The sequence below is a fragment of the Oncorhynchus kisutch genome, linkage group LG11 (assembly GCF_002021735.2).
Source record: "Oncorhynchus kisutch isolate 150728-3 linkage group LG11, Okis_V2, whole genome shotgun sequence".
In the NCBI taxonomy this organism is placed as follows: domain Eukaryota; kingdom Metazoa; phylum Chordata; class Actinopteri; order Salmoniformes; family Salmonidae; genus Oncorhynchus; species Oncorhynchus kisutch.
The window spans coordinates 16,509,442-16,527,754 of NC_034184.2; the positions used below are offsets into that span (position 1 = coordinate 16,509,442).

The window sequence follows — 18,313 nt, forward strand, 5'->3', positions numbered from 1 at the left end:
TGAGAACAAATGAACCACTACTGTACTCATGAATAGTAAAAACTGCGGTAAATTATATTTGCACTTATATGTCTGTAGGGTCATGTACAATACACGACTACAGTCATAATAACCGCACCTGTCATATAAATTCTTATCTCCAATAAGTTCCCCTGTTAATTAAGAAAATTGTTAAAAATGTATTGTCTCTAGCATAGTGGAGGAGACAGTCCAACTCATAATGGAGGTTAAAAGGCTATATAATATAATGTAAGTTTATAATTTATTGCGTCACGTCTTCAAATTCTCCTATACTGAAGGTCTCTGCGGTTTAGGGAATGTTTCCAAAACTAAATCGGAAAAAATAACTGAGAACCCAAATATTCACTATAGCTTATTCTGAGGGCAGTTTTAGCTGTTGAAATAGTGGAACATAAGCTACATCATATCAAAACAACACTATAAAGGCTTACCAGCAATATACGAGTTTTAGTTTATGAGAATTTAGAAATTAATTGAAATAATCAACATTGGACTTCAAAGCAACGTCAAATATAGCGGTCATGTCAAATGAAATAAAACATTTACTCTAAAACAAAAGCACAAAAAAGCTTTCTGTAGACCTATATTGTAGGAGATAATCAGTTACCAATCATGTGTTGGTCTCCAACCACCGTGGCTGTCCTCAGAAAAGGGGTGAAAGATCTCTGATGGACCGTCTGTGCTGTAAATAATTATATTTGCATGTAGGGAGTGATTCATAAACATGTCACTAGTGTGAAATATGGGTAGGATTTCAAACGTTCTATTTTAAATGTCATGAATTATGGCAACAAAAAATGTGTTCCCGTTTAATGCCGAGTACTTGGTGTCTGGTGCAATGGGCTATCCATCACGCGGACAATAAAAGGAGTTTTGCCTGACGGTGGAAATTTATGGTCGCCCTTCTACGCCCTAATAACTCACGCGCTGTGTCGGGGGCCTGACAGCCATTGCTGAAAACAGCACCCCTGGTATCAATTTTTTTTAAATCCACTTGCATAATTTAAACTTTTATTCTGATCAGCAGGACGCTTAAATTAGGTGATATAGGCTATGACGTTTTGGAAATATAGGAATAATCCGATCTGAAAAAGTGGAATGAAATTAATGACTAAGTGTTTTTGAGCCGTTTAGCTTGTGGAATTGGTAAAATGTCACAAGCATCTTATCATGTGAGTGACTTATTATGCAAGTTGTCGGGAAAACTATGCTAATAGGGGAGGGTTGCATTCATAATATCTTGTTTAGATGTGACAATTTATGTTCATCATAACTTTGATTGAGCAAATTGCGCACCTCAATCTAAATCGAATGTCAAAATATTGCTATTAGGGATTCCTTGTATCAAATCTTATCAAATGTATTTATATAGCCCTTCTTACATCAGCTGACATCTCAACGTGCTGTACAGAAACCCAGCCTAAAACCCCAAACAGCAAGCAATGCAGGTGTAGAAGCACGTAGGCCTCAGATAAACTGAAAATAAGGAGTTTGATATTTTTGGGACTTTTGCATCATTTCTTTTTTTTTTGTAACCTTTTTGCACATAATGAAAAAGACCAGCAAGAGTAGACTACATTTTACACTATTATTTAAAAAACTATGTAAATGACAGTCATTTGAACCACAGTCAATATAATCAAACATTGTAAACTTTTCAACTCAAAACCCACCCAAAATATTATATATTTTTTTAATCAACCCTAAATTACTGGCCCTTGGAGCTGCGCTGCCTAATTGAATGTGTCAGCCTTGAGTGTTGATGAAATATGATGACATGAGAGTTGTCTACTTTAGGCTCAGGGATTGGTGTGAGTCCCAAGCAGTGCCCTGTTCCCTACATTTGCCTAGTACACTACTTTTGACCACGACCCATAAGGCTTTGGTCAAAAATAGTGTACTATAAACAAAAATAAAAAAGGTTCTTGAGCGGTTCTTTGTCAGGGGTGAGGGTGATATGTGTAACATTCTTTTTTTGAATATCAGGAAGGGTTCTTTACTGCTGTGATGGTTGTGAAGGACCATCCTGTTTTTTCCCTCTCCGCCATGTTTTCCTTTTCTGCCATGAAATGCTACACTGTTAAAAGGTTCCTGTAGTTTTACAGTATACTACAGGCTACTGGTTGCAGTGCCAACTGTCAATGGAAGTGGTGTACCAAGTGGTTATGTTGTCAAAGGTTAACTGCTATTAACTTACTTGCAACTAGCTGCCCGTAAATTACTGTACTTTCAATTAACTCTTTTGATTACAAGTTATAGCCTAAAATTAGTTGACAACTACTAAGCATTATTTGTGACGAACACACTTGGGACTCAGCCGCACCTGGCCTCAACCTCTTAGTTTGCAGGAAACTGACCTTCCTGCCACACAATCAGACGAGTGAGCATGACAGGTATCAGCCACAATAAGTTACTGTAAATTTTACAATAATCACAAGTTGACAGTAAATGACTGGAAAATAAACATGAACTTCCTGGAAAACACACAGTAACCTCTAACAGTGCAGTTCATGATTATCACAAGCTCTTACAAAGACTGTAGAACTGGGAGTGGACAAATGCGGTGGTCAGTCTTCATCAATATAACAATAAAACAACTTAAACTGGTACAACACTTCCATTAACGGTAGGCACAAATACAATGTATTTTAGACCATGCCCCCAAATATGCTATTGAGCCCCCACCAGCACATTGCCCCACCTACATTTCAAAGTGCAGTAATGATTGTACCTTAATATTTAATATATTGGGTGGAAAAAATACCTTTATACTAAATCTTGCACACATTTATCCTTAAAGTTACTGACCAGTACCATGTGATTACCTAACAGTGTTTGCTATAAACACATCTGAAGTATCCTATAAGTATAGCTGTAGAACTTATCATTGGTTCTACCTGGAACCAAAGTGTTCTTCATGAGAGGGTTCTATATGGAACTCAAAAGAGTTCCCCTACTGGGACAAATCAAAGGGTTCTATGTGGCATCCAAAAGGGTTCTTCTATAGGGACAGATGACAAAACCCTGGAACCAGAGGGTTCTTCATGAGAGGGTTTTGTGTAGAACCCAATTGGGTTGCCCTACAGGAACAAAACAAAGAACCCCACGAGGATTTCTTGTGAGAGGGTTCTAAAAAAAATCTAAGGGTTCTCTCAAAAGGGTTCCCTCATAGGGACAAATGTCTATTGGTTCTAATCTATTAACAATCTCTATCATATTAACAGACTTGGTGGTGTAGTAGGAAAGTCAGGTCTCTGGCAACCAATAGGTTGTGACTTCAAATCCCACGAGAGGTTGACTCCCAAGTAGTGAGAATGCAGCAGCATACTATCCCTTACAGCAATAATGCCTTAATCCAGCTCTAAACATATCGTAACCTCTTTATTGTATTTCCCCTGCAACCAGTAGCTGGGAAATGTTTAACAGTGTAATGAAGAACCCTCTGGTTGTAACAGTGTAATGAAGAACCCTCTGGTTCTAACATTCTAATAAAGAGCCATACAGATGGTTATACAAAGGGATATTCAAAGAACCAATATAAAACAGTACTCCACAGATCGAGAAAGGGTTACCTAAAGATGTATAGGGAATAGGGTTCCAGTTGGAACGTGACCTCAAGAATTGGAAAGAGGATGAGGTGCACATTCTATCTCCTCTCATCCCTCCCTCTATCTCCTCTCTTTCTCGTTCACTGTGACTGCTACTGCTGCAGATTACCTGAATTTAGACAACTGACAAATAACTAGTATAGGGCAAAATGGACAGAAGACAGAGAGTGTGATTGAAAGAGGTGTTGGGAGGGGGTGGGGGGTAGTAAATTATATTGACAATGTGGGACATGCACATTCCACTGTAGTGCCACAACACACTGATGTCAGCAAGTGTTTGAAAGGAGAATAACTAACCATACTGAAAAGCCCCAAGCATTTATCTTCAACGTTTTATAAGCATAACTATGTGTTGGCAAATCGTATAACCTAGATGGACTATATGTTTTAGGACAATCAAATTACATTAGTGCAAATTCTGCTAGAATAATATGACATCTATTAACATTACATCTATTCTACATGCATAACATGTTTACAACACAACTTGCCATAAAACGTACAGACTCATATGTCCATGGTTTAAGTCATTCCTAGGATATCCTTTGAAAACAGTCTATCCCACCCATAATAGTCCTCCCATACACTCCCTACATGTAAATGTGCGAACGCAACAAATAAATACAACAATAAAATAAGCCCCATGGAGTTGGCAAAATAATACAGTAAACCCATTTGAGGTGACGTCACATTCCATTGACCCTCCCAATCACTTCAGGGGCTCATTTGATTGGAAGGCGGCAAAGGCTTTAATCTCGAGACTAATTCAGATGCTGTTGAAGGGAGGAGAGCATAGGCTACTTCCGACGTAGAGAGAGCAAGCGCACAGACGTGCTACTGCCACTGCCACACTCACACACAGCGACACTGAGGAAGGAAGCATCCGAGCCACACATTCACTCCTGCTGCGATATGAACGGGATATGTTCTGATCTTCTCCGCCTCTAATAAGGATTATAAAAGTGTATCTATTTATTGGTTTTATTACGAACTGTGGTGCTATAGAATTACATTTTACTTTGATTAGATTTGTATTCCTAAAGAACAAATGTAGGCTGTTTTTCTTCCATCTCAATGAGAATTGGGTCATGATCACATCGCCCGCATTTTCTGTCCTGAGAAATAGTATCGCGATTCCGGTGTGGGAGAACAGTTATTCAGGGGAGAAGGGCGCACCGAGAATAAACAATCCATTTCTTCACCTCGTCTCTCCCTCAAACCCTTTACGGCAGGCTAATCGTATACCCATAAAGATTTTGAAAATGCTTACAGCACGGGGAGGACACATTTTGCACCCGGAGTACCTTCAACCTTTGCCATCAACTCCTATCAGTCCCATCGAGGTAAGCACTACGCTGGCCACAGGCTACAGGGGACGGGATAAAATAGGGATTGCAAAAGTGTGATTTTGATCAGTTATTACTTTTGAGTGAATGTTTTTCTGTCTATGTTTTCAGATTTTAAAATATCGGTACTATTAGGCAATTTGAGTTGTACGTTTATTATCATATAGTTATAGAAAAAAGGTTCTGGATAGAATCCAAGAGCGTTATTTTTGATTGCTTCATATATGGCACCCCTAAAGATTCTAACCCTTTGATCAGAACCCAAGGGGTTCTTCTTCGCTGAACCAAAATTGGTTCCATATAGAACCCTTGGGTTCAATATAGGGTTCTATATGGAACAAATGTCGGTTCAATATAGAACCTTATGGGGTGCCATATATGAAGCAATCATAGAACCCTTGCTGGTTCTATCCAGAACCTATTTTTCTAAGACTGTGCAGATATATGGCTATGATAACCTTATACGCAATGCGTTAAACTCCTGCGTAATTAACAGTTCTCCAAGGGCACATAATACACTGTATAAACAGGAACATATTGCTTGGTTTTGAAACACCCCATGAAAAAAAACATTACAGTGAACTTGAATAATAAATATTATTTTATCTTATTTTGCAGCTGGATGCCAAGAAAAGTCCGTTGGCTCTCTTGGCACAGACCTGCTCACAAATCGGCAAACCAGACCCTCCGTCCTCTTCCAAACTCTCATCTGTAACCTCAAATGGATCTAGTGACAAAGAGACCAAATCCGGACCACTAAAAATGAGTGACATTGGAAATGAAGACAAATCTAGCTTCAAACCCTACTCCAAATCATCGGAGAAGAACAAGGACTCCTCGTCCAGCAGTGGTAGTCTGAGTGGAGATAAAGCTAGTTTCCGAGTGCCTAGCGCCACCTGCCAGCCGTTTACCCCCAGGACAGGCAGCCCCAGCTCCTGCCACTCTGTGTCTCCGCTGCCATCTGAGGGTAAGCAGGGAGACAAGGAGGAAAATAATAAGGAATCTGATAGTAATAAAAACAGTACAATGGAGGGAAGTGGCAGTGGTAGTCACAGCCGGATATCTGGGATTAACGGTGAGGCTAACCAACACCAGGAGACCACCTCTGGATCAAAGGTTATCACATCAGACTCACCCACATCTGTCTCCTCTGCATCATCTGTTCAACTTCTGGGTTCAGGTGGACTCGTAGCGCCAGTCTCCCCCTATAAACCTGGGCACACCGTTTTCCCTCTACCGCCTGCTGGCATGTCCTACCCTGGAAGTTTAGCAGGTGCATACGCAGGCTATCCCCAACACTTTCTCCCTCACGGAATGACTTTAGACCCGACGAAATCTAGCAGTCAACTACTTAGTGCTCAGTTTGCCGCTGCCAGCCAACTTCAGTGTAATAAGACTGGGAGCCCCTTGTCCAGGGCTTCTCCTCCGTCCCTAATGTCTGCTAGCCTGTGTAGAGACCCGTACTGCCTGAGTTACCACTGCGCAAGCCACTTATCCGGTGCTTCCAGTGCCTCGCAGTGCCATGAGTCCTCGGCTCTGAAGTCAGGATACCCTCTCATGTACCCAACTCACCCTTTGCACAGCGTGCATTCCTCGCCGCCATCCTTTGCTGGACACCCGTTATACCCCTATGGCTTTATGCTCCCAAATGACCCTCTGCCACACGTCTGTAATTGGGTATCGGCTAACGGACCTTGCGACAAACGGTTTTCTTGCTCAGAAGAGCTCCTCAATCACCTAAGGACTCACACTGCTTTTGCGGGGACGGAGAAGTTGATATCAGGATACCCGGGTTCATCATCGCTAGCCAACGCCGCCGCGGCCGCCATGGCTTGCCATATGCACATGCCTCCAAATGCGGCCCCGGGCAGCCCTGGAACGCTCACCCTCAGGAGCCCACATCACCCTCTGGGATTGAGCACGCGCTATCACCCCTATTCAAAGAGTCCCCTGCCCCCCGGCGCGTCGGTTCAGATGCCCGCTGCCACCGGTCCATATTATTCTCCCTATGCCTTGTATGGACAGAGACTCACCACCGCATCGGCGTTAGGATACCAGTAGAAGATACAGACAGACACATAATAACTATACATTTATAAGGAGATTTTAGGCCTAAATGACTTTTATATTGGTTGTATTTCATGCAGGACGGGATCCGTGGGCTCAGTGTATTTATTTGCGATAGCTCCAAGCGTGACAAAAATAAAAATAATTATAATATAATTTGTAAGAGGCTCAAGGTGCATTCTTTTTTACAATTAATATATAGGCTATATTGGATCGTGCCATTTTAGATGTTACATTGAAATTACAAGGCAGTGTGTATGTCGTTTTTAAATTGCTCATTGTGAGAGTTTTATGTTTCCTACATACAAAAAGCCTATTCGTTCTATTTTTCATTGGAAAGCCGTAGCCTATTTTGGAGTCTGGAGGCCTATGTAGGTCTACCGGCTACCGCACATCGCAAATAACTTTTCAACTTTGGCCTAAACCTTAGAATGACATGTTTAGTTAATTTTGATGGCAAATTGGGCTATTTCTTCAGACATTTAATTATTAATTCGACAAACTACATTAAGGCTTATGAATCTGGTAGGTTGTTTATGGAATAAATAATTCGACATACAGTATTACTTTACTTATAATGATAAACAATTGAATATGTAAGACATGAGCATAATTTGTCTGTTAAAGAATCGACGCCATTTAATTTGTGGAATGGCATTTAAGATCTGTGTAGGCTATTTCCATTTGAAGTATGTTCCGTATACACTTGGGTAACATTTTAATCGCATTTTATTCACATTTCGATACCTTTAAGACTGCAAAATATATTTGTTAAACTTTTTAAATAGCTAAGTCAAATTGCAGCCTACTGTCATCTGACACAGATGTATTTTGCCACCCGATTAGCATTATAGTCATTTATCGTTGGAGTAATTTAGGCAGTAATAATCCAACTCTGATATTCATTTCAACACGCCACTATCAAATTCAGCACTGTTTTTCACAGATCATATTTTGCCTACCTTCGAACGAATGATGGTGTCAGTCTGATTATATTAGAATAAGGAAGTTATCCGCTTGTGCAGTTATAAAACATGCAATATCAGCAGCACATTGGGAAATAACATTCAATCTAAAAAGTGACAACCCAAACAACGTTAATTATTGTTTTGCGTCTTGTTCTCATATACAATTAGCCCCATTTGTCTGAGCAGAGAGTTTATCATAAAGGAGAAGAGGTTATGGGATACAGCTATACAATTTGCTATAAAACAATTAGGCCTATAATTTTTGCCAGGGTAAAATATTTAGTCATGTGTAGGTTATAGGGCTTAATAGCCTACGTCTTGCTCTGCATATTGACTATTTCACTGACGAGATCAACTAATTTCTCGTGCAGTCATAACTATTTTTTATTTACTTTAAATGCTATAGGTTGGCTATATTGTATTGCGTTTAAACGTTAGGTCTATATATCATCAGCTTGTTCTAAAGAAAACCAAACGCGTTGTGGAAGATATGTTGCTGCATTGCTCCATACCGTATGTCAAGATAGCACACTTTTATATTTTTAACCTACAGTAATAAAACGTCAATCAAATTATTGAGAATACAACATCTTAAATTAGATGGACCACCCCATAAATACGCAAGTATTTTCGATACAATCCTTTCACAGATTAAATACCTGAGGCACACAAGATTACATAATAATCCAAAATGAGCGGGATTAAATATTGTATAGCTGCCTGATAATTCTCATATCATACACATCAATAAGTCACATCAAGAGTAGGCCTACACTGGGTTGAGAGGATTTTTAGCCTATTACATAACACACTGGGAGGGAAGAGGTTCCACTTGTTTGATGATTCTAAAATCTAGAAAACAAAAACCTCTCCATCCTGCTCCTGAAGAAACCGACGGCTCGGATGCTGAAGCCTCTTTATGCACAGTAGGCCTATACACACGCACACATCAGGCAACAAGGCAGTACACCTATTTCCACTTGTATGATGCACCAGGGAACATTACAACTGTTATATATAATTGTGTGTGTGTCAATATAAACACATACATTAAATCTCTTGCAACACTGCATTCCTTCATTTAAACATTGCCAAATTATGAGATAATGGATTACACCATATTGTATTATGAAAGAACGAAATGGCAAAGTAAAATAAATGGCAGCTGTGCTAGACAATGATTTATGATGTCACCCAATGTGGGACATTTCTACAGCTTTTATGATTGCAGTAATGACGGTGTGTAAAGCAGATAGCATGAAATGAAGCAAGGCCTAACACATTTAATCATCTCCTTAACCACATCTACAGAATCAAGCAAACGATGTCATTACCCATCCCAAAGTAAATCACAACTATTCCCAAGAGATAAAATCAACATCATTAATAGTCACATGTCATATTCATAAAATCGACGGCATCTTTTCAACAGATTCATTCTTTACCATCGCTCTCTCCCATGGTGTATGTTAATGACGCTTCTAGCCCACAACTCACCATCCCAACCAGACCGTTCTGACGATATGCGGGGCCTCATACAACTGGCACATCAATGTGATATGGAAAAAAAAATGTTTACATTATGTCACTCGTGTTGATCATGTATCTTTTCACGTTTTGGGGACTTCCTGGCTTTCGGGACTTCCTGGTTTTGGTGACGTTTTGAGGTTGAACTGTATGATTGGAGAAGCAGTTCCAAGAGCAAAAACATATACAAATACATAAATTAACATATATACATAAACTGTGCAAAAGAAAAACAGATTTATATATATAATATATCTGTCCTGAGCAAAGTAAAAGGTCTGGTCCAGAGACTCAGGGATAACCCTGAACATCTCTGCTCAATACATTGGGGGAATCTCAATTGCATACCGCTCTTGTCGTCTCTCCTTGCCTCACTAAAACCAATTGGATGAGAAAGCCAGAGGTCTCTCTCCTCTGACCTTCTCTTCCAATGGGTTTTGAGAAGGAGGCAAGGAGAGAGGACACGAGGAGTTTGCAGTTGAGATTCTCCCATAGTCTTCCCCATAGTGTACTGAATGACCTTTCCTGACCTCCACTCTTTTCTCTCACATCCCATCCTACCTACCATTGGGTCATGGTCTTCACAATCACACTGAAATGACAGAATCTGGTTTTCCACATGTTCTCAAGTGAAATATAGCCTGTACATGAGAGACTAGATGGTTTCCTGCCTTGCTTAATCACTGTCCAACCTACCACCTGTTTTGCTTTGAACTTCAATGCTAGGAAGATTTCTAGCCCGTTTTGCCTTTTGGCCCAGAGAACATAGCAGTGTAACATGACGGGTCACAGACAAATGCTGACATTAAGAATGGTGTATGTAAGGGCCAGGCCAGGCCGGGCTGTATGCTATGGGCATGCCCATCATTTGTGCTGCACAGCTGCACACCATGTGGTTGTGGGTGTGTCGTGTAGTCAATGTCTGTTAGATGTTATTGTTGAAGGCATTGGGATGTCATAAACACCACTAAGGTAATGCCGTTTGAAAGGCTCTGGTGACACCTTAAACAGTTTGATGAAAATATTTCATTCTGGATGCGTCCCAAATGGCACCCTATTCCTTTTATAGTGCACTATAAAGGGACTAGGGTGCCATTTAGAATACAGACCTGATTTTTTTTATGTTGTTGGGTTTTTTAAACGGGGGGATAGGGTACTTGCTGTGAGATTCATGGGATCATTCATGATATCATTCATGGGATCATTCATGATATCATTCATCGGATCATTAATCGGATCATTCATGTATAAAGCTACATTCTGCTGTTATCCACAAATGCTTTAAGTAACCTGTCTAATAAAAATAATAATTGAAACTTCCAATACAACATTATTGGACTCCGGACACATTTTCTTGGCACATATACTTTTGGGATTTTGTATTGTGTGCGTCTCAAATGGCACCCTGCAATTTTTTTATATAAAGCACTACTTTGACCAGGGCCCATAGGGCTCTGGTCAAAAGTAGTGCACTATATAGTGAATAGGGTGACATTTGGGACATTCTTACAGTCCTATAGTCCTCTGTATAAATTACCTAATCAAGAGAAACCCTGATTTTACCTAAACTTCAGCGGCGGTTTGGCTGGCCTGCTTTGATAAACCTTACACAATGGTTATGTACACAGATGGTCCTGGAAAGATGGCTGTTCACTGCTCACTACTTCACTGCTTGCTGGGTCACTGTTTACAAAGGCATAGGAAATAGATTACCTTTTGCATGTTCAATCAACTCACTAAGAAGTGTGTATTCAATCATCTTGAGAGAAGTGCTGGTTTATTTTAGCTGGAGAATGACTTTAGCTCTCCAAATAAGAGGCATATTAATCACTCCTTTATCACTTCCTGATTCTGACAGGGCATAGTAAATTAGTTGTGTGCCAAATGGTGCCCTATTCCCTATATAGTGCACTTTTGACCAGGGCACATAGGGCTCTGGTTAAAAGTAGTGCACTACGTAGGGAATAGGTTGTCATTTGGGACTCTAGCCAACCTGAAAACAGTGAAGTTATACCTGTGTTTTACATCAAACAGATCACTCTGAATCAATGGCATGCTGCTGTCCCCTTCATATTCAATTCTATAGAATAAAATGGTTCTATTCTATTCTATTCTATTCTTAGTGAGACATGTACTGTATATTCAGCCAAAATCCAATGCAGTTGATTGATCTGACATGCATAGCATATCATATATTAAAGGTCAGCGATATGACATAGATGCACATAGTAAATAGCATAGTGGTTGGGTCAATTTCCTCAACAACTAAGAGCGTTGGCACACAAGGGTAAACTTCGTTGCTGTTTTTGGTCCTGTTGTAAAAGTGTGAAGTGAACAAGTGCACATGTGCAGATACCGTGTGAGAGCGAAGTCCTGTATCTTGCTCATCACAAAATCTGCTGTGCTACTCATGCAACATAATTTCGCTGACTACCTTCAAGATAATACTGTACACATCATTCGGTACTGAATAAGGCAGTGTGTGTGTGTGTGTTTTGGCTTAAGTAAAGCACAAAGTAGAATATTTCCCTTGCAGAAGAAAATCTGTCAACACAGAAACCCTAAAAGGAAAGCACAACAGTGAGTGGAACAGTGGACCCTTGTCTGTCAACACTCAACATGGCCCACTAATTTATACTCAGTCTACTGGCAGCCCAGTCATGCAACCAGGACCCATATCAATTGAAGACCGACGATCATAGGGTATAGAGCAGGGGTATTCAACACTTAGCCTACAAGGTCCGGAGCCTACTGTTTTTCTGTTCTACCTGATAATTAATGCCACCCACCTGGTGTCCTACATTTAAATCAGTCCGTGATTAGTAGGGAACAATTTTAAAAAGCAGTGGAACTTGCTTCCAGCTCAAGATTTCTGTTTTTGGGGTCTAGAGACAGCTAACTTTTGTCTCCCTCCCCATGTCTTGGGGTTGCGTTCCAAATGGCACCCTATTTCGTACATAGTCCACTGCTTTTGACCAGAGCCCTATGAGCCCAAATGTAGTGCACTATATAGGAAATAAGGGGGCCATTTGGGACATCTCCCAGGTCTCAGCGAGCTGACTGGTGCTAGGGCCATGATTAATGACTTATGGCCTTATTGTGTAGAGGCCCACTAATTAACTGCAGACTGAGTGAAGACACGCTATGAAAATCTTTCCTGATAACCTGGACTCTTTCCTCCCTCCCGCCTGCAGAAACCTTGGCATGTGGAAGCTCTTACTGACAAATGTGTAAGAAGCAGACCAACGTTGAGTAAGATGAATGGTCTTTTCAGGAACTGTAAACAGGCTGTAATTTAACAGTATTTAAATATATGACATACTGGCATTGTGCTCCTGCACTGTTCGTGATCTCGGGTTTGGAAACTGCAGCCAAAGTTCCTACCTCACTGTTGATTTAAAATTAGGCTTGGCATATTCATGTAGGGTGTTTCTGAGATACTGGCCTGGCAGGCATGTGTTCTTCTGCTTTTTTAAAAGAGTTTCCAGTACTTTTAAACATAGTTACAGTGCCTTTGGAAAGTATTCAGACCCCTTGACTTTTTCGACATTTTGTTTTATTACAGCCTTATTCTAAAATGGATAACAAAAAAAACATCCTCAGCAATCTACACACAATACCCCATAATAACAGCGAAACAGGTTTTTAGAAATCTTTGCAAATTTATAAAATATAAAAAACTAAAATACCTTATTTACATAAGTATTCAGCCCCTGCTATGAGGTGCAACGTATTGTCATGAGGTCGAAGGAATTGTCCGAAGAGCTCCGAGACAGGATTGTGTCAAGGCACAGATCTGGGGAAGGGTACCAAAACATTTCTGCAGCATTGAAGGTCCACAAGAACACAGTGGCCTCCATCATTCTTAAATGGAAGAAGTTTGGAACCACCAAGACTCTTCCTAGAGCTGTCCGCCCAGCCAAACTGAGAAATTGGGGTAGAAGGGCCTTGGTCAGGGAGGTGACCAAGGACCCGATGGTCACTCTGACAGAGCTCTAGAGTTCCTCTGTGGAAATGGGAGAACCTTCTAGAAGGACAAGCATTGCTGAAGCACTTCAGGCTTCAATCAGGCCTTTATGGTAAAGTTGGCCAGACGGAAGCCACTCCTCAGTAAAAGGCACATGACAGCCCAAATGGAGTTTTACAAAAGGCACCAAAAGACTCTCAGACCCTGAGAAACAAGATTAGCTGTGGTGAAACCAAGATTGAACACTTTGGTCTGAATGTCAAGCGTCACGTCTGGAGGAAACCTGGCACCATCCCTAGTGTGAAGCATGCTGGTGGAAGCATCATGCTGTGGGGATGTTTTTCAGTGGCAGGGACTGGGAGACTAGTCAGGATCGAGGCAAAGATGAACGAAGCAAAGTACAGAGAGATCCTTGATGAAAACCTGCTCCAGAGCGCTCAGGGCCTCAGACTGGGGTGAAGGTTCAATCTTCCAACAAAGATAGCTCAGATGTTTGAGTGCCTTTGGAATTTTGAATCACCTAGTTTAATTTCAATCATAACAGACAAATTACATTCTTCCACACTTTATCACCTACCTCCATCCTATAATTATAACTAACATACATGTTTGCAGTCATGTTGACGGGCTAGCTTAATCAAGTCGCTATCGAACTTGTTGTGCCTAGCCCAAAGTGATGGCTTTAGTGCCTGAAATACAGCCTTGACCTATGGGAAGAAATTAGCTGTGGACGTTTGTGCAAGTTTGTACTTTTTACTTTCCTGCCAGGTGAAAATATTGTTTTGCCATGCATTGACAATGATGGAAACAGTAGGAAACTAAAATGTTCCACATTAATGTAGAGGATGAAAAATGTTGCAAGGTCATTCGAGTGGTACAACATGCATTATGCCAGCTGGAAGACCATTATGGGTGATGGACATCTCACTTACCTAAGTAAAATATGACAGACTGGTATACATTATTATCTGGGGCAGCAGCAGTTAGCGGTTAGCGCATTAGTAACGGAAAGGGCGCTAGTTCGAATCCACACTCTCTGAGGGTGTCTCAGGGGGAGTTGGGATATGAAAAAATGGATACAAACTTGTTCATGTGAGAAACAGCAAAAATATAAGCACCCACATGATTATATACAGGAGGAGCTGCAGAATCAAGCCTTACCATCTGGGTCAATGGACAGAATAATCTACAGCTTGTGATTAGGTCTAAGGACCAGTGTTTCACTAATCTTTTTCAGCTTTCAGAAATGTCCATCTGCACCACACAGCACATAATTTATCTTCAAGAGGAAATAACATCTCTCTCTCTCTCTCTCTCTCTCTCTCTCTCTCTCTCTCTCTCTCTCCTTTACTCAGGTCTTTGTCAATGAATATGTCATGTACATTTGTCTGAGCATAGTGATCCTTCTTCACCGACAAACATCCCCTGGCACCCTGGAACAGTTGGTGACCTGTATATGGTTTTGTCACCCTATTCCCTGTATAGTGCACTACCTTTGACCAAGGCATATAGGGAATAGGGCTATGAGCCCTCGTCAAAACGAATGCACTACAGAGTATAGGGTGCCATTTCGGACACACGTGACACCATAACCAAAGTCTACACTGAGTGTCACAAGGGAGTGAGTAAAAAAAATAAGAACATCTCAAGTCATTCAGTCAGTCTCCATAAAATTAGTAAGACAACACAACTGTCAGGTGTCAGCCTATTGTGTCAGTTGTCACCCATTACGCCGGGGATGTATCCACAGTGATGTTTTCACCCACCGCACTGCACGACAAAAGGGAAATGACTCCAGTGCTTTTTTTATATAGGAGAACTGTCCTGTCTGTCAGCTGCGGCTCTGGAGTCATAACAAATCACTGGCACTCAGCTGAGACTGAACATTGCAGGCGTCAGGAAGAAGACGGATGACCTGCAGGCCTTTGAAGTGCCTTGGCAGTTCAGATGGGTCCACACGGCGCTGACAGAGAAATATACACAACAGAGCAACCAATAATGAGAACATTAAACATTCCAGCCACCTGACAGGCTGACAAAAACAGCCTGGCCCGATATCAATCATCTTCCCAGACATAACCTTGACAATTAGTCCCCTTGGATACTCCCATTAACGTCTCTCTCTCTATGTATTGTGGAAACTCTGCTGATATATATATATATATATGTGTTAAAATAGAAGGCTCGAACACATGCTAATAGAAGTTATAAAGCATTATACATGGCCCTGCAGGCTCTAAGTAATTATAAAGCATTATACATGACCCTGCAGGCTCTAAGTAATTATAAAGCATTATACATGTCCCTGCAGGCTCTAAGTAATTATAAAGCATTATACATGTCCCTGTAGGCTCTAAGTAATTATAAAGCACTATACATGACCCTGCAGGCTCTAAGTAGTTATAAAGCATTATACATGTCCCTGCAGGCTCTAAGTAAAGTGGTGTAGTAATGATCCTCTTCAGTAGGCTAACAAGCAGAACTTTGTCAACCACAAAAAAATGAATTTTCTATCCAGCGTGTGTTTAAAATGCTGCAGCCTGCACACATATGTGCATTAATGATGCCCTTCAGGCATTTGGAAGCTATATATTCCAGTGGCGCCAACTTACTGACTCACAGAAGGGCATGGTTCAACATAAAATATGCCATCGGCTTTAATACTATTCTACCAAGGTCTTTCAAGGTCTTATGAGGTCTCACAGGGTGTCATAGGGTCTTATGAGTTCTCATAGGGTGCCAAAAGGTCTTACAAGGTCACACAGGGTGTCACAAGGTCTTACGAGGATTTACAGGGTGTCACATGGTCTTACGAGGATTTACAGGGTGTCACAAGATCTTACGAGGTCACACAGGGTGTCACAAGGTCTTACGAGGTCTCACAGGGTGTCACAAGGCGTTACAGGGTGTCACAAGTTTGTATAGCATCTCATGGAGACATATCATGCACAGTTTGGAGTAATGGGTAACTGCATACACAGAGTGTGTCTGAAAGTGGGTGTTGGCAAATAAGTGGGAGGATCAACATAAGTGGGTGTATGGAAACCTAACAGCTAATTGGGAAGATTGGTTGCCACTCAAGATTGTTTTGCATGGCTGTTTGCTGCCTGCCACCTTAATTTTCCAACCTGCCACGTTAATTCTCCTATCCTCCCATGTTAATTATCCTAACTTGACTAAACAGCTTAGCTAAAATGCTACAAGCAAGCAGCCACACAAAACGGTCTTGAGTGGCAACCAATCTGCCCAATTAACTGTTATGTTCCCATACACCCACTTATGTTAATCTTCCCACTTATGTTGCAACGCCCACTTTCAGACACATTAAACATACGCAGTTATCCATACTTGTAAGTTTGAGCTACTCCAGGAAGTGACAATGCAGGCTAGTTCAGTGCTGCCCCCTCTCATTAAGTAAGTCAAGTTCAAGGCCGACTGGGGTACTTCAGGCTGCCATTAGCAACTAAATTATCCTTATAACTTCTGTGTGCAATTTTTAAATAATAGTTTCAAGGACATACATCTGGTGTATTAGAAGCCATTATTGGTACCATGATTGTCTCTAAAAATATATAGATTCTTTACACATACAGTAGATTGCAATTTTTCCATTCACTATCCTGTTCTCTGCAAACAATGCTTGCAGTACCGAGGTCGGCTTTGAACCTCCATGGCTTCAATAAGAAGGGGCGGTCCTTCTCCCCTGACAGAAACCGTTAGCATGCTCGCTGTTCCTGTTCATCCGACTCTGAGGAAGTAAAAAACGGGCTTAATTGACAAAATCTCAAACTATCCCTTTAATATGGAGGATATTGCAGCAAATTACATGTTTTTTTCTGTATAGAAAATTAATAGGCGGGATGGAAAAACTGTTTCAGTGTCAACTTAAGTTACCAAAACCAGATAGAAAGGATGCAGAAAAAATATTGGACTATATATATATAATTTTATAATACCATCTTTAAGAACTAAAAATAAAATAAAATCTAGACAGTCAGGGCAAATGCTGATGGATTTTGTTCTAATGTTTGAGCAGAGGAACACAGCATTAGTCATGGCAAAATGCATAGAATTGCAGGAAATTAGCTTTAAAATGGCAAAATTGTCTCTCAGCTCCATACGAAACTAGCTTCAAATTAACACCAAGATACCTTTCTAGATAATAGGCTGTGTTAGAGTTTACACTTCCTCTTCCAATGAACTCTGGGGAGGTCAAAATAATGAAACTGTGTGCCAAATATATGAATTTTAAAATGTCTTCTACTAGCCATTATCATTCACCTGATGTATTTTGTTTTTCTAAAATAGGATGTAAAATACTCTGGTTCTTGAATGAATTTTTGCTCGTGACCTCAACACTAATAGCTTGTTAATACACAACTTAGCTTGTTTTGTTGTGGCCCGAAATCTGATACAAATATGCCTTCCTTAAAAACAACAACTGTTTAACTAGATTATCTTGCTTTATTTTGTTTCTCTGCTTTTGTTTTTAGAATCAAGTGCTCTTAATTTCCAGGGCCAGTTGAACCAAACGGAACCAACTCAATCATCAAGTTTGCGGACGACACAACAGTGGTAGGCTTGATTACCAACAACGACGAGACGGCCTACAGGGAGGAGGTGAGGGCCCTCGGAGTGTGGTGTCAGGAAAATAACCTCACACTCAACGTCAACAAAACTAAGGAGATGATTGTGGACTTCAGGAAACAGCAGAGGGAACACCCCCCTATCCACATCGATGGAACAGTAGTGGAGAGGGTAGCAAGTTTTAAGTTCCTTGGCATACACATCACAGACAAACTGAATTGG

The 18,313-nt window shown here is 40.8% G+C and overlaps 1 protein-coding gene across 1 annotated transcript; it reads left to right on the top strand.

Moving 5' to 3' along the window:
• Positions 1–4,423: 4,423 nt before the first annotated feature.
• Positions 4,424–7,209, top strand: LOC109899157 (zinc finger protein 503). Its single transcript, XM_020494215.2, has 2 exons — positions 4,424–4,972; positions 5,594–7,209. Exons 1-2 carry the CDS (start codon positions 4,718–4,720, stop codon positions 7,034–7,036), a joined length of 1,698 nt encoding a protein of 565 aa, XP_020349804.1. The 5' UTR covers positions 4,424–4,717; the 3' UTR covers positions 7,037–7,209.
• The last annotated feature ends 11,104 nt before the right edge of the window (positions 7,210–18,313 follow it).